Source organism: Rhamphochromis longiceps, linkage group LG6 (genome assembly GCF_057381845.1).
Source record: "Rhamphochromis longiceps isolate RC_006_pf linkage group LG6, R_longiceps_female_GT1.1, whole genome shotgun sequence".
Classification (NCBI taxonomy): Eukaryota; Metazoa; Chordata; class Actinopteri; order Cichliformes; family Cichlidae; genus Rhamphochromis; species Rhamphochromis longiceps.
In genome coordinates, this window is record NC_140562.1 from 18,100,145 (window position 1) to 18,121,910 (window position 21,766).

The following is a 21,766-nucleotide window of genomic DNA, read 5'->3' on the forward strand; positions in this document are numbered from 1 at the left end:
ACAAACCTAAACTGGGAAACTAAATAACAAACGTGAGATCATAGTAAAACGGGGTGAAGGGCAGAGACGCAGACTAAGGAACAGAACACCATGAAACGCAGACAAGCCGACAAAGAGCACAGACCGACACCCACTATATACACACACACGCACACAAGGAACCCAGGTAATCACACACAGGAGGGAAGCACAGCTGATCTTAATACACAAGACGACTGGAGGATACAAGCTGAACACAGTGACAACAGACACAGACCTTCAAAATAAAACAGGAAATCCACAACACGAACAGGGCACAGGATACCAAAATCAGAATAAACTAGAACAGAAGACAATAATCACACTAAACACAAAACGCTGGGTCAACAACCCAGCACCATGACATTACCACAGTGGATAATAAATCAGCTACATCTGAGCCTATATAAATGAGGCACTATACAAATGACTGTAATTCCTAAACGTTGGATCATAGCTGAAAGCCTGCCCCTTAATAATATATTGATTTTTTGATTTAAAATCCACGGCAGTGGTGAACAGAGGCAATAATATGTTCAAACATATAGACCTAGTACCAATAATGCTGATAAATGCATGGTTGCATCCACAGTCATCAAAAATCAAAAGTTAGGAGTTCATATTGGTTTGAGATAAACAGCTTCTCTTTGTTTTTCCAGCATGCCACTGCAAACCACTGCAGAACAAGGTCATGTAATAAAGAATGGAAACATGTAATTCACCCTTTGTTTCATGTATTCATTTGTGTAACTTCACAGTCACCTTATCTTCCTGCACAGATGGATGCTTTTGTCTGCTGCTGTTTTTCCTCTCACTTATGGAGCAGAAGCTTCAGCAGACATTTGGGTCACATGCTTCTTATATATCATTGATTTGCCAAGTCTCTTTTTATTGCCCTTCATTGGATTTTAAGGAGGCGCTGAGAGCTCTACACAGACAAAATGCATGCAAATAGACAAAACACCTTCACACATGACAACACAGTTTCCACATTTTAAAAAAAATTGGGTTTTTTTTTGCTTTCTTGAAGTGCTTGAACATTCACTTTGAAGTGAAGGTTCTTATTTTCCAACACCATTAACTGAACTGACTTTTGTGAGTCATGAACTCCTTGCAGGAGCAAGCGCGTTCGAGTTGTGTCCGTGTGTCACTTGTGCAGCGAGAGCAGAAATTGGGCCAGTGTCTCACAGGCAGGTTGGCAAGTATTCAAGTAACAGAAGATCGAAACAATTAAGAACTGGACCAGCAATCTGGAAACAACATCGCTCGTGAATGTTTGAGTGACACTCAGATAACTTGGAACACAGAGAAAGTTTTCCAGTGGGTGGGTGGATCTCTTTCACTCACGTGACAAGAGACACAAGTGAAAGAGAGACAAAGGCGAGCTACAATACATGACAGCATGTATTATGCGCTATTTCAGTTAACTTCAGCATTTGTTTGTGCTGTATATTTGCAGCTTTTTCAAGCTCACTAAAAGTAAAATCTTCTGAATAAAATGAGGAATTTCATCAAGTGTAAGAGTCCTGCAGCTCTTAAATTGACCAGGTTCATAATCCAGCTTAGTGAAGCAGACCTCAGGTATAGCTTTTTCTGAGGTTTTTAAGCCTTCTCTTCCTCTCAGCAGTTGATGTCCTGGAGTCATAACCATTGAATCTCATCACATCAATCATTGCCCAAAGTTGCACTAGTTTTATAAAATGCATAAATAACCCATTGAAAGGCATCCACTGTTGGAGGGCATCTACAAATGAACAGCATCAAAATCATCCATCCCTCAGTCCATCTATTTTTTTTTTGCTTATCCAATTCAGCCTATCCCAGCAGTCATATGGCAAGAGGCAAGGCACACCCTGGACAGGTCACCAGCCCATCCCAGGGCCATGACAGAGTGGCAGACCACCATTCTCACTCACACTCAGCACCAGTTAAGCTATCGTTCAATTTGTTGGACTGTGGGAGGAAGCCGGAGTGCAGCCAGAGTGAGAGAACCCACGCAGCCACGATGGTGGGGTGGTTAGCACCATCACCTAAGAGCAAGAAGGGCCTGGGCGTGGCCATCTGGAGGCTTTCTGTGTGGAGTTTGCATGTTCTCCCTGTGTTCTTCCCAGCCTCCTCCTACAGCCCAAAAACATTCACATCAGGTTAGTTGGTGTAAAAATGTTGTGAATAAAAAACAGTTATATCTATGATGCAAATTTATGCAAAAGAAGTACTTCACTATGCCAAGAATGTCTGATTAATCCTTGCATTGTTTGTTGAAAAGCTCTTTGGCTTCATCTGTACAGTCACAAAACAATCCATCTGTCCATTTTCTTAACCACTTCTCCAACCAGGATAAGTGGCCCAAATAATCAGTTAGCACTGAGAATAACACAAACAGCAACAAGCTGAGGATGCTGCTGAAGGGCTGTTCAGAAATGACAAGATATCCAGAATGTTTTGCTTTTGTGGTAACCCTGAGAAAACAAATGAAGTCAAACAAATCAGAAATGAATCAGGAAAACATCTTTATTAATTTAGCAACACAGCCACAACATTTACTAAAGAAATAAAAACAATACTGCAAAACACAGGCCACTACCAAAACAAGCTGCATACACATAATCACATATGTAAGTGGCAAAAAATACAGAATAAAGTATGTTTTCTTAATTTTGCCTGCACTGTTTCGTCTGTTTGCATGTGTTTTCTGAAGCTGGTCTCAGTGCCTTCATAATCATAAAGAGTACAGTAGGTAGGGAAGGACTGCATCTAATGTTTAATGTACATTGCAACAATATGCAACAACTTCACAATTTAATTTTATGGAAGAAAAAACTTCATGTGAAAGAGGCTGGCTCAAACTGCTGAAAGCCTGTGCTGGAAAGTGTTCCACTACATTAGTACTACAAAGTGATGAAGAACAGAAGGAACATATTCATCACCATTATGGCCAAGATGCATAATGCTTGATTGTTTCCCCTAGGATTTCAGGGGAAAAAAGAGAAGCTAATGTCCACATTATGTTACAGGTTCTGACATCTTCTCCAGCATGCATCCCAACTCTACTTTTCTATTATTATTCTCGGTTCATCCTCCTCCCCCCTCTCTTCGCTCTGATGAGGTCCATATCATTCTTGTGCTCGAGCAGAAACCAGAGCTGACATGCCCTTCTGGGAAATGGGGTAAAAGGTATGTGAAAATGACTTCCATTAGTGGATGAAAGCTGGGAGATCTGAGAAAAAACGGAGAGAAAGTGAGTGAATGAAGCAAGAAACAGAGTAGAATATGAAGTGAAAGGGCTTCCTTATAGTTTTTCAAAGAAGACAAACGCCTTTTAAGTGGGTCATTGTAATGCTGTTCAGCATACTTAACTCTTTGCCAATGTTGGAGGACTGATGCGTGGTCAAAGTCTGATATGAAAATTTACCCAGAGCTATGTTTTGTAGAACTTTTGTGACACTTTTGCATGAAGTTTTTGCATCATCCAAGCCCCTTTAACAGTCTTTTCTTACAACATGGCATTGTCATGGCAGTTTATGCAGGTCAGAATCAGGAGTCAGGTGTCGTCATCGTCATCATCATACTATAATGATCACAGCGAATATATGCCTGCAAGTTTGTTCCCAGACTCCTCCTGGAAAATTGGTTCAAATCTTGGTAAACCGTAGCCTAGAAACTACCTTAGATACCAAGATTTGTAACATTTATATTGTGACTGATTAAAATATTTATTTCAAATAAAAAGTATAAAAAGTTTCTGTTTATTTGTATATACAAATCATGTGACTCCTCCCTTAGTTATGCTGCAATAGACGTAGGCTGCCGGGGGATTCCCATGATGCATTGAGTTTTTCCTTTCCAGTCACCTTTCTCACTCACTATGTATTAATAGACCTCTCTGCATTGAATCATATCTGTTATTAACCTCTGTCTCTCTTCCACAGCATGTCTTTTATCCTGTCTTCCTTCTCTCACCCCAACCGGTCGCAGCAGATGGCCGTCCCTCCCTGAGCCTGGTTCTGCCGGAGGTTTCTTCCTGTTAAAAGGGAGTTTTTCCTTCCCACTGTCACCAAAGTGCTTGCTTATAGGGGGTCAGATGATTGTTGGGTTTTTCTCTGTATCTATGAAGCGCCTTGAGGCAACTTTTGTTGTGATTTGGCGCTATATAAATAAAATTGAATTGAATTGAATTGAATTGAATGTGACTGAGGCCAGTTTGTGAGCAGGTGTGGACGCCCATTCCTTTCAGGTAAAGTATAGCCTTAAATTGCTGATGATGACCCCCCAGGGATCAATAAAGTATTCTGATTCTGATTCTGATGACCTGCTCATCTTTACTCGTCCTCCTTTTGTGATTCTTTAATGTTATTTTTCATTGAGAAACTTCACAAAATACACCAAGAACTGGTTTCCGAGGTTCCATTTAGCTCTTCCTGTGTAATTCATCTCCCATCACACTGTTTTTCTGCTTTCCAGCTCCCCTCGGTTACTGATATTTCAGATTTCATCTGTAAGTCAAAACCTTCTACTTGTCAGCTAGACCCCATTCCTACAGTTTTGGTTAAGACTAGGGGTGTCAAATTATCGCGTTAATTGCGATTAATTAATTACAATGCTATTTAGCGCGTTATGTTTTTTAATCTCGTTAATCTAATTTTTAATCTCTTGACGTCATTGATTTTGTATGAGAGTTGCTATGTTATAAAATCCGTTTTTATGTGCTGGGCTCCTTGTGCTTGACTTGTTGGGGGTGGAGTCACGTCGTGAGGTCAAGGTGAGAAGTGGTGATTAGCTTACAGTGTGGATATGGAGGCGCATCTGAGAGTTGTTGGCCCAATGAACGGGAAATTTGTATTTCATAAACGCCCCGACGGCACCATTGACAAAGGTAAAGTGGTCTGCCTAGAGTGTAAGAAGGAGTTTGCTTACCACCGAAGCAGCTCAAGTTTGGCCTATCACCTCAACGCAAAGCACCCAGCCGCGAGTGCAGCAACAGCTAGCAGTGAAGACGTTAGCAATATAGCAAGCCAGAGCAAAGCTTTTCGCCAAACAAAACTAGAGAATACCCCTCGTATGAGCAAGTCTGCGACCGACAGGCTGACTAATGTTATTGCCAAGTGGATAGCGATGAACTGTAGGCCGATAAATATAGTAGAGGACGAAGGATTGACAGAGGTGTTGCAAATTGCGTCCAATGACCCGTCATACAAGCCGCCGTGCAGGACTACAGTAACGACCAAAATCAGCAAAATGTACGACGGCGAAAAGAAAAACAAACTTGAGATTTTGGCGGAGGATTCTCCCAACTGTGTTGCTATAACCGGAGATCACTGGACCTCAGCTGGCAACCACAGCTATTTTGGGGTGACTGGACACTTTATTGATAGTGAGTGGAACCTCAACTCATTTGCACTGACCGTCATGAGAACAGAAACCAGGCACTTTGCTGATAAATGCGCCGAACAGTTCCTCAAGGTAGCAAATGACTGGGGTATTGAAAACAAGATATCCACCATTGGCACAGACAGCGCAGCAAACATGCTGGCTGCTATGAGAGCACTTCCATATGAGCACATCGCCTGCAATGCTCACATTCTCCAGAGGACCATCACGGTATGTCTCGATAGCAGTGGTTTTGTCGGTGTACTGGCAAAGTGCCGCAAGATTGTTGGTCATTTTAAACAAAGCCCTGCGAGTACCACAGAACTTAACCAACAACAAGTAGCACTCGGAAAGAAGAGCGATCAACTTATACAGGATGTACCCACCAGGTGGAACTCGACTCTCGCAATGGTCTCACGCCTCCTATGTAACCGAGAGGCTGTCCAGGCTACGTTGGACCAACAGAACCACAGGTTGGTCTTGCCAACCGAAGCTGAGTGGGCGAAACTGCAGAGGCTGGAGCTCCTGCTTGAACCATGCAAGTAAGTTCAAATAAACACCTTCCCATTTTAATTATATAAACTACTGTTACATGTGTAAAATCAAAATTAATGAACATAACAAGGAACTTTTAAGGACAATTAAATTGGAAATCAGTTACACTTTGATTTAAATGAATCCAGCTAGGTTTATTTAGCAAACCTCTCCACCTCTGCAGGTATGTGACAGAGCTGCTGGGTGGTGAGGCCTACGTCTCTTGCTCTGTAGTGCTGCCTGCTTTTCGCCATCTGTACCGTGTCATGGACATTACTGATGATGATCCTGCCTACGTGGTGAAGTTCAAGAATGCCTTCCAGAAGGATCTGGCAGCACGACGAGCTAATGGCAACGAGATATGGTTCGAGGTGGCCACAGCATTGGATCCACGGTTTAAGGATTTGAAATGTCTTCCAAGAGAAAAGAGGGAACAGGTAGGACAATAAGGTTAAGCTGGACTAATGAGTCCAATTCATTATCAAATCAAACTTTTATTTATTATATGGAACACAAAGTTCTTTACAAGATTAAATAAAAAAAAAAAAAAGCACTTAGTTTTAATCACAATCATTCATTCATTCATTCATTCATTCATTCATTCATTCAGGTGTGGACCATTCTGGAGAATATGCTCCAGGCAGCAGAGCCCAGAAGAGCAGATAGTCTCCAGCCCTCCACAGAGGATGATGGACCAGCTCAGAAGAAGAGGAGGAGCGAACTCCTTCTGGGGTCTGACTCTGACTCAGAAGATGGAATTGAGTCTGGAGAGCTGCAGCGCTACAGAGCAGAACCCAGCATCAGTATTGATGACTGTCCCCTGCAGTGGTGGTATGCTCACTCAGGAGTCTATGAAAAGCTGTCAGTCCTAGCACAAAAGTACCTGGCCTCCCCAGCTACCTCTGTACCCTGTGAGAGACTCTTTAGCCTTGCAGGCCACATAGTGCAAAAGAAAAGGGCAGCCTTGCTTCCAGAAAATGTTACCAGGCTGGTGTGTCTTAGCGACTGGCTGAGGAAGAAGAAATGAGACACATGTGGTCAGCATAGCTGCTGTGTCATTTGTAGCCTACTAGAATAGATTGCTTGATGTTCAGCACTTTTTTTTGTGATGGAAGAATACTTTGATGTGCTAACTTGCAGCACTGCAATGTCAGTTTTATTTTTCATTATCTGAAGCAGAGGAATTTCAGTGCTGTATTGCTCAGAAAAGAGCAACTCTGATGTGCTAACTTGCAGCACTTAATTTATTTGATTTTATTTGTATTTATTTTTCCACTTATTTTACAAAAGAATACAACAGTATGTAAATGGTTGCATCTGTTTAACGTTTGTTAAACAATAAATGACTTTATAAAGTCACTTTCTTTGTTATATCAGTCTTTTGGTCTGCCACAATAAGTTGAGGGCTTTCCTCAGCTATTTTTAGGTGAGATTAAAAAAGAGATTAATTAGATCAATTAATTAAAAATCATAATTAATTAATCTCTATTTTTTTTTAATCTCTTGACAGCACTAGTTAAGACATGTCTACCTTCTTTGCTTCCCCTCATATCTGCTATCATCTGCTCTTCACTTACCACTGGAACTGTTCCTGCTTCCCTCAAAATTGCCGCCATCACCCCAATATTGAAAAAAAAACTGGTCTATATCCCAATAATTTTGAGAATTTTCGGCCTATTTCCAATCTACCATTCCTTTCAAAAATTCTTGAGAAAATAGTTGCCACACAACTCCTCACATTTAACTAATAATAATCTGTATGAACAGTTCCAGTCTGGTTTTCGCCCCTCCCATAGCACTGAAACAGCACTTGTAAAAATAACCAATGATCTTCTTATGGCAGCTGACTCCGGTTTACTTTCCATTCTTATTCTCCTCGATCTGAGTGCTGCTTTCGACACTATTTCTCACTCTATACTTCTCAGTAGGCTAGCCTCTATCAGTCTCTCCCATACTCCACTAGCCTGGTTTAAATCATACCTGTCTGATCGCACTCAGAATCGCACTCAGTTCATTCAACTCAAATCCTTTACTTCTCAGCCCTTCCCTCTGACCACTGGCGTGCCCCAGGGATCTGTCCTGGGGCCCCTTCTTTTCATTATCTACCTTCTACCGCTTGGACATATTTTCCGTAAATACAATATACATTTTCACTGTTATGCCAACAGTGTTGGGGAGTAACGGAATACATGTACCGCCGTTACGTATTTAAAATACAAAATATGAGTAACTGTATTCCGTTACAGTTACCGTTTAAAAAGGTGGTATTCAGAATACAGTTACTTTGTTGAAATAAATGGATTACACTGCGGTACTTTCCTGTTTCATTTTGTCGCGGGTCAGGACTGTTTGGGTTTTGTTTGACAGCTACGTTCTGTTGTTCCAGGCGGCAGCGTTACGGTTGCCATGGTTACAGGGCGACGCTCTCTCTCTCTCTCTGAGACGCTTTTTCGTTGTTGTTGTTGTTGTGCTAAGCTAACAGGCAGAATGCTACAAGCATAGCTCTAAAGAATGTAGCATCATGGGCAGTGTAGTCCGTGTTGCAGGGAGAATGGACTGCCATACACGTTATGGGTCTGTGAGCGCGAGGAGGGAGAAAAAGGGGAGTGGAAAGGTACGAGTTGTCATCGAGGAAAAACGGGAGCTGGAAGCATGTAAATATAATAATAACCACTTCAGCCAAGAAGAGTGCCTGACGAGCCCAGTTGTAAGTAAGCTATTAGGACTCGACTGTACGCTGTGTTCGTGTTTTCCTCCGAAAACAATAAGTTCCGTTGGAGCAGCCTTTCAACGCCTCTCTCTGTCTCTCGCAAGAAAAGTTGACCCAGACAACAAAGTAAAGCTATTTTTCGGCTACGAGCCGACAGAGACCCCGCCATATTAGTCAGAGGTCCCTTTACTACAGTTCGGAGTCGCGGACCTTCAGTAATAGTAATAAATCACACAGCAATAGTACATTCACGTTGTTGTAAAAAGCATGATAATATATTAAGTAATCCAAAGTATTCAGAATACGTTACTGTCATTGAGTAACGTAACGGAATACATTACAGAATACATTTTGGGGCATGTATTCTGTATTCTGTAATGGAATACATTTTAAAAGTAACCTTCCCAACACTGTATGCCAATGACACCCAGCTTTATCTGTCCACTAAACCTGATTCTGCTCTTCCCCCATCCTCCCTTACCCTCTGTTTAGCTGAACTAAATTCATGGTTCTCTTCTAATTTTCTCAAGCTCAATAGTAATAAATCCGAACTCCTCTTGATAGGCACTAAATCAACATTATCCAGAACCAACAGTTTCTCTATTACTATTGATAACTCACCGGTCTTCATTTCTTCCTCTGTGAAAAGTTTGGGTGTCATCCTCGACAGTACTTTATCTTTCAATTCACACATTAATAATGTTACTCGGTCTGCATAGTTTCAATTGCGCAACATTAATCGTCTCCGTCCTTTTCTCAACCCACATGCCACTGCCATTCATGTTTATAGTAGAGATGGACTGATCCGATATTACGTATCGGTATCGGTCCGATACTGACCTAAATTACTGGATCAGATATCGGAGAAAAATAAAAAATGTAATCCGATCCATTAAATATCACGAAAGCACCTCACAAAACTTGCTACACGCCGTAACTCACCTCAGAACGTTAGCACGTTGGAGCAGTATGCATCACGTGATAGAGCGGCTGTGGCATGCGGGACCTGTCGGTGGTCTGGATAGCATTTGGAGCTTCGCTAGCAACTCGGCATTTCATCTCCGACAAAGTTATCCCGAGAGAAGTAAAGCAAGTGTGTAAGTCCATCTCTGAATGTTTGTAAAGCATTCCTGCGTTAAGCTTAACAAGCGACTGCCTCTTCTTGCTGCTACTTCAATCATGAAACTGCTTAATGATCAGCTGATCGGCTTTTCTGTCGCGAGTCCGTGTCTCTTGTTTGCTTTTGGCCCACTTTGCACCAGAAAGAGGAAACCAGCGGCTGAACAACAGCAGCACGTTTAAGCTTGATAAGCTGTTGTTAGAATTTATTTAATATTACTTTCTACTCGAGGATCTTTTTCTACGTAGCTGACGGCTGGTAACTGTGCAGGGGCGGATCTAGCAAAGTTTAGCCAGGGGGGCCGATAGGGCATTAACAGGGAAAAGGGGGCACAAAGACATACTTTTCTTTCTTATTCTCATTTAAAATGTCTAGCTTTTAATAAATAATTATCCAAATCTTACACCCAAAGTTTTAATTTGATGTAAAATGAATAGAAGTCAATTACTGTATATAGTAACTATTAAGTCTAATATACCCTAGTAAGCTATAGTACTTTTTCCTTTGGGAAGGTACCATCTGTGCAGTCTGCAATTTTGTTGAAGAAAGATGTTGAATCTATTTAATATTTCTTGAAAAATAATTGATTTCTGTGCATTTTTTTTCACACTGCATCAAATTAAGGTTGATTACGTCGATTAAGCATCATGAGGTGGAGCGTGAGGGGTGGTTCCCTATTTTTTATTTATTTATTTTTGTTGTTGCTGGGAGTTGGAACCCTATTAGTTAGGTTGCTTAATATTTATGCTAAGTACTCTTTAAAATACCAGAATAGGGAGGATGGTGTAGGTTTAAGTTTATTAGATTGATCAGTATTGCTGAACTATGAAATATTTTTTTTTGCATACAGGTATAACAGAATAGCTTTAGTGTAGTTGTTGTTTTAAACTTAAGTATGAACTTATACAAAATGCAGCAAGATATTTAAAAAACAGTTTTGTTGATTAAAAAACACTATATCGGATTCATATCGGTATCGGCAGATATCCAAATTTATGATATCGGTATCGGTATCGGACATAAAAAAGTGGTATCGTGCCATCTCTAGTTTATAGCTCTGTTACTTCCCGGATTGATTATTGTAATTCACTTCTTTTTGGTCTTACTCAAAAATCCATCCACAAGCTCCAACGCTTTCAGCTTTCAGCTGCTCTGCTCCACGACTCTGGAATTCCCTACCTGCTGATTTAAGAAATATCTCTTCCTTCTCACTCTTTAAGTCCAAACTCAAAACCCACTTGTACAAAATAGCTTATCCCACATAACCTCTCCACTCTGCTATTTTATCTGTTTATGTTTTATGCTTTTATGATTCTGTAAACTGCTTGCTTTTATGTTGCTTTTATTCTACTGTGTACCGTGACCTTGAGTGTTTTGAAAGGCACTTTCAAATAAAATTTATTATTATTATTATTATTATTATTATTATTATTATTATATGAGCCATACCACATACAGGATGGGGCTGTTGCCAAGTTACCATTCCTATTGCATTTCTATATTCCATATTGTTAGTTATTCAATGTTTTCTTTAAAATTCTCAACTGTGCCGTATCAAGTTTAATGGAAGTTTTTGCTAGTAATGATAATAATAATGATCCTTGGTTCAAATCCAAATAACCTAACCCTACTAACTGCATGTCTTTTTGCCTTCTTGCTGTAAGGTAAGTTGTGGAATTACCAGAATGCAGAGCGGATTGTTTTATATACCAGGCTTCAGCAGCAGCCCCACAGGATATTCAGGCCACAGAGAAAAAGAAGCAAAAGCAGAAGAACTAAATGCACAAGTGCAATCCAAACATTCTGCTACTCCTCTGATGAACAGAAATAACAATACCTGATTAAAAATAAGTTCTGATGCTCCGTTGAAGGTCATCTCCTCGTGGACCTCTGGAGCTCTACCAATGCTGCTGCTATTTTTAGCTGTGTTGAAGTCCTGTTCTGACCACTTGCATGTGTGCATCTACAGTTTCACTGAGCAAACATCCACTTCTGTGTTATTGGGTTCTCTTCATTGGCGCCCTGCTTAATCCTGGATTGGATTTAAAGTCAGATACAATGTCCTTAATTATCAGGCCCCAACATATGTTAACCACCTTATAGCACCATTTTATCCTAGTAGAGAACAATGCTCGCAGAGTGCAGGGTTAAAGTTTGACTCCTATTCTATTTTTGGAGAGTCTGCAGCTATCAGCTCCCACTCTTGCTGAACCAGCAACCAGTCTGGGTTCAAGGAACAGTCACCCTCTGGTTCTGCTGGAGGGCTCCTGTGAAAAGAGTCCTCAATCTTCAATCTGACTGCCAATAGGTTGATCATAGGGCAGGGATGTCAAACTCATTTTACATCAAAGACCAGACACAACCCACTTTGATCTTAGGCCAAACTTTCTAAAAAATAAAAAAAAAGTTGAACTACAAAAATTTATATTGTACATAGTGGGGGGAAAAAGCAACTTCCTGTCATCTAATTGTTGATTTACTTAGACATGGAGGAGATCTTTATCAAAAGGAAAGGTTATAAACCTTATAAAGTTATAAATGAAAATACAGTAAAGTCAAAAGCTTATGCCTTCCTTCACATTTTCCAATGCGATCCAGTGGGCTGTATTGAAATCTCACCTGACCCCTGGGCCTTGTGATTGACACCCCTGTCATCGATCAGGGAGTTGTCTGCTTTGAGGCTTTTTTCAGTGAAATTCTCAGTATTTTTTGTATTATTGGGTCTTTAACTCAAAATAAGAAGCACCTCAAAGCAACTTTGATATGATGACATAAAACTGTAATTCAATTTAAGTTAAACTGACCAAACTTTCATGTCAAAGACCATGATTGTTGATGAGTTCTGGTTCTGGGTGTCCATCTGCAACCCAGTGACCAAATAGACCCTGCAGGCTCCACTACAGACAGCACCTAAGCCTGAGGATGCTGCATCGGGTCATGAGCCTCTGTCAGTGCGCCCCAGGGCAGCTGTGGCTTATTTATGAGTGTGACCAGCGCCACGCTTCCTTTTTATATACTTGTATACTTTTTTTATTAGCTGTTTTTAACCTTTACAGAGTTGTGCACCTTAAATACAGGGGCAGACTGTCAGTGCAGAGTTCTAATATAACATCATGAAGTAAAGGTAAAAAGTGAGTGCAAAGAAATCCTCAGCTGTGACACACGACATTGTGCCATCATGAACATGCTCACAGTAGATTAAAACTGCCCAAGTTTTTGGCCACACTAACAACATTTACTTACCCATATTAGCTTATTGCAACTTTGCCCTATGGACAAAAATGAAATCCAATCTTTGCAGTTTTGACTGAGTGAAGGAGACTGAGTGTGCACATTTCTCCAAATGTTTCCTAAAAACATAAATCCTTTGTACACTTTTAGAAGTGCCAAGCAGTAGATGATAAAGAGTCAAATATTCTGCTGTTGGAAAAAAAAGACATTTTAAACAATAAATCCACTGAAATAACAAAACAATGAAAAGAAAGAAAAAACATTCATTTCCCTTACCTGCTTTCCTGGAGCCTCCAACTAATATAGCATCCACTCTTCATCAAATATCTCATGTGCTGGTCTCCTTGCATAGCTTACAAACCTTTGAAATGTTTAGACAAGCCTTTTTTATACAGGGCCTACTGGTGCCACACTTGGACGTGACTCGTCCGTAAACTTTGTTAGTGTGTTAGTGTGCCAAGGATCATTGTTTTATGAATGTCTTACTTCATCTGAGGCTGCCCCTGAGACCGTGAAGCAACAGCATACCATAACATTTCCACCACCGTGCCTCACAGTGGGAAGTTCTTTTCTAGTCTTTGGTCTGAAACAAACTGTTTCTGTGGCCGAGCAGGTCTGTCCAGAGCGCGTTCTTCTAAAAGTCTTTGCTTATATGTTTGTAAACTGTCATTTTGCTTTTTGGACTGTAACAGATTTTTAGAGGAGTGCCACTTTGGCACACACAGCTGCAAGAGCTTCCTGCTGGTGATGTAACAAATCTGTGATTGTTGTCGATTTCTGCTCTTGGTGTGAATAATACTAGAATACACAGCTGTTTGAAATTTAAGCCACTTGTATATGATTAAATTTACGGGGAGTGATTTATTTCTGCAGAATTTGGATAGCTCTTCAACATAATAACCACACCTTTCAATAACAAGGAAAATACAGGACTCTGGGTTTTAGAGGCTTTAGGTTGTACCCTTCAGTCTGTATGGAGGGTTTAATTATTGGGATTGAGACTTACCGACCAGTAGCACTGGGTTGGGCAACACTGGGTTGGGCCCCTCTTTTTCCTTCAAAACTGCCTAAATTCTTTGTGGCACAGTTGCTGAAAATTTGTCAGTTGTAAATCTACAATGCAAACCTCTTGTTCCACCGCATCCTAAAGGTGCTCTGTTGGATTGAGATCTGGTGACTGTAGAGGCCATTTGAGCACAGTGAACTCATTATCATGTTCAAGAAACCAGTTAAAGAAGATTTGAGCTTTTTTGACATGGTTTGTTATTCTGCTTGAAGCAGTCACTATCAGAAGATGGGTAAACTTTGGTCCTAAAAAGATGAAAATGGTCCGCAACAATACTCATGCAAGATGTGGTGTTTAATTGATTCAGTTGGTTGTCCATTTTTCCCTCAGTTTCCTGCTCTTAGCTGACAGGAATGGCATATATTGTGCTCTTCAGCTGCTGTAGCTCATTTACTTTAAGGTTCAGCATGAACTTATGGGTTCAGAAGTACTCTTCTGAATACCTAAATCAACTTTCTTCTCCATTTTTATGCTAGCTTTGAACTTCAGCAGGTTGTCTCAACATGTCTAAATGCACTGAGTTGCTACCATGTGAATAGCTGATTAGGTAAATATGTTAATGAGCACTTAAACAACTGTACCTAAGAACTGGTGCCAACAAGTGTCACACCACATTGCTTATATTATTTTGAAGCCTGATAAATGCAGGTTTATTTGCTTTTTTCCATTAAATATCCCGTTGCATTTTGTGTTGTTGAATTCTACTTGTTTGAGTGTCTTACATATTTTTAGGCTGTTTTAAATGTTTGCTCATCCAAATATATCAAACAAGTCGACAGTTTACATGGGATGTTGGGATATTTCTTTACATGATTGACTTCAAGTCTACAGGGAGTGCAGAATTATTAGGCAAATGAGTATTTTGTCCACTTCATCCTCTTCATGCATGTTGTCTTACTCCAAGCTTTATAGGCTCGAAAGCCTACTACCAATTAAGCATATTAGGTGATGTGCATCTATGTAATGAGAAGGGGTGTGGTCTAATGACATCAACACCCTATATCAGGTGTGCATAATTATTAGGCAACGTCCGTTCCTTTGGCAAAATGGGTCAAAAGAAGGACTTTACAGGCTCAGAAAAGTCAAAAATAGTGAGATATCTTGCAGAGGGATGCAGCAGTCTCAAAATTGCAAAGCTTTGAAGCGTGATCATCGAACAATCAAGCGTTTCATTCAAAATAGTCAACAGGGTCGCAAGAAGCGTGTGGAAAAACCAAGGCGCAAAATAACTGCCCATGAACTGAGAAAAGTCAAGCGTGCAGCTGCCAAGATGCCACTTGCCACCAGTTTGGCCATATTTCAGAGCTGCAACATCACTGGAGTGCCCAAAAGCACAAGGTGTGCAATACTCAGAGACATGGCCAAGGTAAGAAAGGCTGAAAGACGACCACCACTGAACAAGAAACACAAGCTGAAACGTCAAGACTGGGCCAAGAAATATCTCAAGACTGGTTTTTCTAAGGTTTTATGGACTGATGAAATGAGAGTGAGTCTTGATGGGCCAGATGGATGGGCCCGTGGCTGGATTGGTAAAGGGCAGAGAGCTCCAGTCCGACTCAGACGCCAGCAAGGTGGAGGTGGAGTACTGGTTTGGGTTGGTATCATCAAAGATGAGCTTGTGGGGCCTTTTCGGGTTGAGGATGGAGTCAAGCTCAACTCCCAGTCCTACTGCCAGTTTCTGGAAGACACCTTCTTCAAGCAGTGGTACAGGAAGAAGTCTGCATCCTTCAAGAAAAACATGATTTTCATGCAGGACAATGCTCCATCACACGCGTCCAAGTACTCCACAGCGTGGCTGGCAAGAAAGGGTATAAAAGAAGAAAAACTAATGACATGGCCTCCTTGTTCACCTGATCTGAACCCCATTGAGAACCTGTGGTCCATCATCAAATGTGAGATTTACAAGGAGGGAAAACAGTACACCTCTCTGAACAGTGTCTGGGAGGCTGTGGTTGCTGCTGCACGCAATGTTGATGGTGAACAGATCAAAACACTGACAGAATCCATGGATGGCAGGCTTTTGAGTGTCCTTGCAAAGAAAGGTGGCTATATTGGTCGCTGATTTGTTTTTGTTTTGTTTTTGAATGTCAGAAATGTATATTTGTGAATGTGGAGATGTTATATTGGTTTCACTGGTAAAAATAAATAATTGAAATGGGTATATATTTGTTTTTTGTTAAGTTGCCTAATAATTATGCACAGTAATAGTCACCTGCACACACAGATATCCCCCTAAAATTAGAGATGGCACGATACCACTTTTTTATGTCCGATACCGATACCGATATCATAAATTTGGATATCTGCCGATACCGATATGAATCCGATATAGTGTTTTTTAATCAACAAAACTGTTTTTTAAATATCTTGCTGCATTTTGTATAAGTTCATACTCAAGTTTAAAACAACAACTACACTAAAGCTATTCTGTTATACCTGTATGCAAAAAAAAATATTTCATAGTTCAGCAATACTGATCAATCTAATAAACTTAAACCTACACCATCCTCCCTATTCTGGTATTTTAAAGAGTACTTAGCATAAATATTAAGCAACCTAACTAATAGGGTTCCAACTCCCAGCAACAACAAAAATAAATAAATAAAAAATAGGGAACCACCCCTCACGCTCCACCTCATGATGCTTAATCGACGTAATCAACCTTAATTTGATGCAGTGTGGAAAAAAAATGCACAGAAATCAATTCTTTTTCAAGAAATATTAAATAGATTCAACATCTTTCTTCAACAAAATTGCAGACTGCACAGATGGTACCTTCCCAAAGGAAAAAGTACTATAGCTTACTAGGGTATATTAGACTTAACAGTTACTATATGCAGTAATGGACTTCTATACATTTTACATCAGATTAAAACTTTGGGTGTAAGATTCAGATAAATATTAAATAATTAAAAGCGAGACATTTTAAATGAGAATAAGAAAGAAAAGTATGTCTTTGTGCCCCCTTTTCCCTGTTAATGCCCTATCGGCCCCCCTGGCTAAACTTTGCTAGATGCGCCCCTGCAGTTACCAGCGTCAGCTACCTAGAAAAAGATCCTCGAGTAGAAAGTAATATTAAATACATTCTAACAACAGCTGATCAAGCTTAAACGTGCTGCTGTTGTTCAGCCGCTGGTTTCCTCTTTCTGGTGCAACGTGGGCCAAAAGCAAACAAGAGACACGGACTCGCGACAGAAAAGCCGATCAGCTGATCATTAAGCAGTTTCATGATTGAAGTAGCAGCAAGAAGAGGCAGTCGCTCGTTAAGCTTAACGCAGGAATGCTTTACAAACATTCAGAGATGGACTTACACACTTGCTTTACTTCTCTCGGGGATAACTTTGTCGGAGATGAAATGCCGGGTTGCTAGCGAAGCTCCACATGCTATCCAGACCACCGACAGGTCCCGCATGCCACAGCCGCTCTATCACGTGATGCATACTGCTCCGACGTGCTAACGTTCTGAGGTGAGTTACGCGTGTTGCAAGTTTTGTGAGGTGCTTTCGTGATATTTAATGGATCGGATTACATTTTTTTATTTTTCTCCGATATCCGATCCAGTAATTTAGGTCAGTATCGGACCGATACCGATACGTAATCTCGGATCGGTCCATCTCTACCTAAAATAGCTAAAACTAAAAACAAACTAAAAACTACTTCCAAAAACATTCAGCTTTGATATTAATGAGTTTTTTGGGTTCATTGAGAACAAGGTTGTTGTTCAATAATAACATTATTCCTCAAAAATACAACTTGCCTAATAATTCTGCACTCCCTGTATAAGGCTTAACTACTATTTTGTTTTAATCACACTTACAATAGTAAACATTTTTGCAAAACTGGTTTGACTTTCAAAGGTTTTTCAAGGTAGGCTTGAATCCAAATGTGCAGAGACAGACATTAAGAACATATGCTGTGTTTTTGTTGGTGTATTTTTGGATGAACTGTTTTCTGTCCAGTTTGACTTATTCTATTTTGTTCCTGTCTTTTTTTTTTTTTTAAGACATGTTCAATGTATTCATATTTTTTTCCCCAGACAATATCAATTTGCAGTGATTTACTTTCTTTTCCATCTAAAGTTTGGACAGACTGCAGAACTTTGAGTGCTCTGTTTGAGTTTTTCATGGCCTCGCCATAGTAAACACCACATTTTATGGTCTTTTTTTGGACACTGAATCAGTAAATAAAGACAAGCCTAAATCAGTGACATGAAACACCTGATTTTCCTTTTCCATTTTGTTGCATCCCTTGCTATAAAAATCACTGGCCTCAGATTACTGTATGACTCTGTTTGGGGGCAGTGTAAATCCCTGGGATTTTTACATTTGCTCATCCCCAACCCATTCATTCCTTCCTACCGCACACAGCTCTTGGGATTAAACGGATTGAGAAGGGGGCAGGGAGTCCTGTGGGTGCTGGCTCTTTTAGCTCTTGCTTTGAGGATGATGGTCAGCTGCTGTTATGTAAGCCAAGTGGATTTCAAATGCATGGTTGGGCCACTCTCCTCTGCGGTGCATTATTTCTTTGTGCTCCACTAACCGGGTAGCCCACGCACACTATGCAACACGCATGCAAGTGCTGATGCATAGTAGCCTAAACTGTCCCGGCCTCTTACGCATTGCAGAATTCTTCCCACTGTGAAGGGCACAGTGAAGGGCACAATTTTCATTAGTTCACCTAAAAATTTGTTTGCAGACAGAACCTTATGAGCTTATACGTTTAACCGCCACTCATATCATTCAGACAATGCAGACAAAACTAAGCACTTGCTACATAACCTTGCCATATCATATCCATTGGATGCTTTTACAGGTAATGATGACTGTGTTCCACCGTGTGTGAAATCCCAGTTACCCAGGCAGATTTGTAGCAGAGCTGTCACACTGGCAAAAAAAAATATGAATAGAGGACAAACCAAACTACATCATTTACAGGCCAATGCAGTGTCCTGAAACAAACTGGTCATTTGAGAGGGTTAGAGGCTAAGACTGCAGCAAACAAAGTTACTGTTTAAAGCCATTTATAACTGTAACACATGATGGCCAAAGGAAAGAAGAAAACACCCCCAATAAACCAGAATTGTAGTAAAACGAGCATCGGTAAGTACACTGAACACAGGGCTAATGCAAAAACGCCGTCAGTATCAGATTTTATTTTGCATATGAATAATTTCCAATATCCATGCATACAGTATAATGAGCACATAATGTGGTAGAGACAGAGAGAGAGCGAGAGATATTGTCTTTACTAAAGAATATATTCCACCTAATGTAATGGACGGTACTGTAGGTTACACTAACACAGCAGCAAGCCACACTGCTTGCACTCAGTTAGTGTTACAGTGTCACGAATGAGGTTATTAAAATTGGTTAACTCCATTTACAAACTTGCGAGTATCTTTTCAACCGAGATTTGTAGAAATCTTATTTTAGTGGCCTCATAAAATGTTCTTTTTATTCTTTTGAAACCGGAACCTGATATATTGTGTATTTACATGGCATTTCATACAAAATAAATACTTATATATTTAATGATACATTTATATCATCATTGTAAACATGAAAACAAAACAGACATCATATATTGTTTTGTACTACAGGGACTGCAGAGTCAAACAAAAGTGCTTGATCAGAGACAAAGATGTTACGCACCCCTGTTCTTGCTGTGATTGTTCAGAGATCAGATAGCACCGTATAACTCCCGACAGAAGCTGTTTGTGGTTTATATTTGGTATTTTTCTTACTCAGCTTTTTTTCCTTTTCTTCCTCATACTCTCAGTATATTGGTTTTATGTCTCTGAGTTCTGTTTCAGACAGAGTCCACTTTGACCTGGTTGTTGTTGGTCATGAGCGGTGACGGTTTACTCTTGAGCCGCTCCCCTGCGTCATTCGAGCTGTCCTGGAAGAAGATGCGAGCCGTGCACACTGACACTACAATACGCTTGTACTCGCGCCGGAAGTTCTGGTTCAGCACGCCATACACAATGGCATTAAGGCAGCTGTTAAAGTAGGCCATGAAGTAGCTGGCCACGAACAACCACTCAGGGATGAGGGGAATCACAACCTCCGGTTTGATCGCTACAGCCAGTCCGATGAAGTTTAGCGGTGCCCAGCACACAGCAAAGAGCACAAACACCACAAACATGGTAACAAAGTTCCTAACGTCATGTGGCGTCAACTTGGGTCGATTGTCTGGCTTGACCCGTCTCCTTACCTGTATGACCAATATCCAAATGCGCAGGTAGCAGTAGGTGACAATCATGATGGGTAAAATGAAGTGGAAGAAGACCACGGCGATGGTGTACGCGGAGCTAGCCGACTGAACAAATGTGCAGGAATAAACCCGCGGGTCGTACTGAAGCGAGCCCACAAACAGGTTGGGCACGATGGCAACAACAGTCAGCGCCCAGATTAACAACACATAGCAGACAGAGTTTTTGTCGCTGTACAGTTTATCGTATTTGAGGCTGTGGCAGATATAACAGTATCGGTTGATGGCGATGCCGGTGATGTTGAAGATGGAGCCGATGACGCTGACACCCATGAGGAAGCCGCTGATTTGGCAGTGGACGTAACCCAGGTTCCAGCCATTGTGGAAGATGGAGGTGAGGACCAGAGGGTATGGGTAGATGGCCACCACAAGGTCTGCCACTGCCAGGCTCACCACAAAGATGTTCCCTATCGAAAACACAAACAGCAGAGACATGGATGACCAACTGAGAACAGACTCAACATTCAATTAAAGGAGACATGGAGTCATTATATCCAGAGACTGCCAAATGTTCCTCGCTTTAACATATTTAGTTTTCCCCACCTTTCTGGGAGTCTTGTGACTTATTATGAAGAAAGAAACGAGTACAGAACAAATATGACGGCATGAAAACCGCATCATTGATAAAGTATTGTTGATGTCACCCCTGTGGACTTTGGATTGGATCATTTAAGACATGGATAAAGCTCTGCTGCTAATTCCCATCTTTCCCCTGAGTCAGAATCTTTTAAATTGAGCAAGAACACAGAATTACAATTTGTATAAATATCACTGAGAAGATCTTCTATGTGATCATCTGACACAAGATGCAAGGCTCCTCATTTCTTACAGCATTAAAGGCAAAATCTGCCCAGTGGAAATAACAATCCTTTTGAAAATCTGAGCCCATTGCGTGTTGGCTATGATAGCTGGCCTTAATTAAAATAGATGTAATCAAATGTGCTAAAACAAAGAAGACCCCCCACTAACACAGTACTTTAGAGACATCCATTTGTTTCTCTTGCAATTTTGTAACTTAAGCCAGAGGAAAAGTGCCTCAAGGCTGGATGTTGAGAGGAAATCCATCTGTAGTTTGGTATTGTATGTGTGCATATGCACATGTGCGCTTGTGTGAATGCATAAACACAGTAGTAGTTTCCCTCGATGATTTGGCATGTGTGAACATCAGCGTACATTCAGCTGTTACCTTTTGATGTTAGTGAATAATGAAAATAATGCATATTTCTAATTGTCAGGAAGGACTCTACAGTGCGCATGGAAGGTAAGCATGATCTAAAGTGGGGATTATAAAGATACAGTCTGCAGGAAACACCCAGCCACCAAAGGACCAAGTCTGTCCCACTGGATGACTTTGAGAATGTCAAAATTGCAAAGAATAGGGCATAATTTTGCATCAGGAAGAATTGAGGAAGTTGGTATGAATCGATGTTGCCATGAGAGTGGTTGTTTA

The 21,766-nt window shown here is 40.7% G+C and overlaps 2 protein-coding genes across 2 annotated transcripts in view; one reads left to right on the forward strand and one right to left on the reverse strand.

Annotated features, from left to right (window-relative positions):
• Positions 1 to 4,793: 4,793 nt before the first annotated feature.
• LOC146667827 (E3 SUMO-protein ligase ZBED1-like) lies at positions 4,794 to 7,026 on the forward strand. The gene is made up of 3 exons (XM_085409531.1): positions 4,794 to 5,927; positions 6,104 to 6,356; positions 6,530 to 7,026. The coding sequence occupies exons 1-3, from the start codon at positions 4,810 to 4,812 to the stop codon at positions 6,944 to 6,946; spliced, it is 1,788 nt and encodes a 595-aa protein (XP_085265657.1). The 5' UTR covers positions 4,794 to 4,809; the 3' UTR covers positions 6,947 to 7,026.
• Positions 7,027 to 19,184: 12,158 nt separating this feature from the next.
• mtnr1aa (melatonin receptor 1A a) overlaps positions 19,185 to 21,766 on the reverse strand; it is a 47,912-nt gene continuing 45,330 nt past the window's right edge. The window contains exon 2 of the mRNA XM_085409532.1: positions 19,185 to 20,723. Within this exon, the coding sequence (XP_085265658.1) occupies positions 19,855 to 20,723 (869 nt within the window). The 3' untranslated portion in view covers positions 19,185 to 19,854. The remainder of the gene's footprint in view (positions 20,724 to 21,766) is intronic.

Bases quoted from the DNA above. Each gene is read 5' to 3' on its own strand.
- LOC146667827 (XM_085409531.1), top strand. From the start codon at position 4,810: ATGGAGGCGCATCTGAGAGTTGTTGGCCCAATGAACGGGAAATTTGTA. The intron at 5,928-6,103 runs GTAAGTTCAAAT...CCACCTCTGCAG, and splicing joins CTCCTGCTTGAACCATGCAA to GTATGTGACAGAGCTGCTGG. The intron at 6,357-6,529 runs GTAGGACAATAA...TCATTCATTCAG, and splicing joins CAAGAGAAAAGAGGGAACAG to GTGTGGACCATTCTGGAGAA.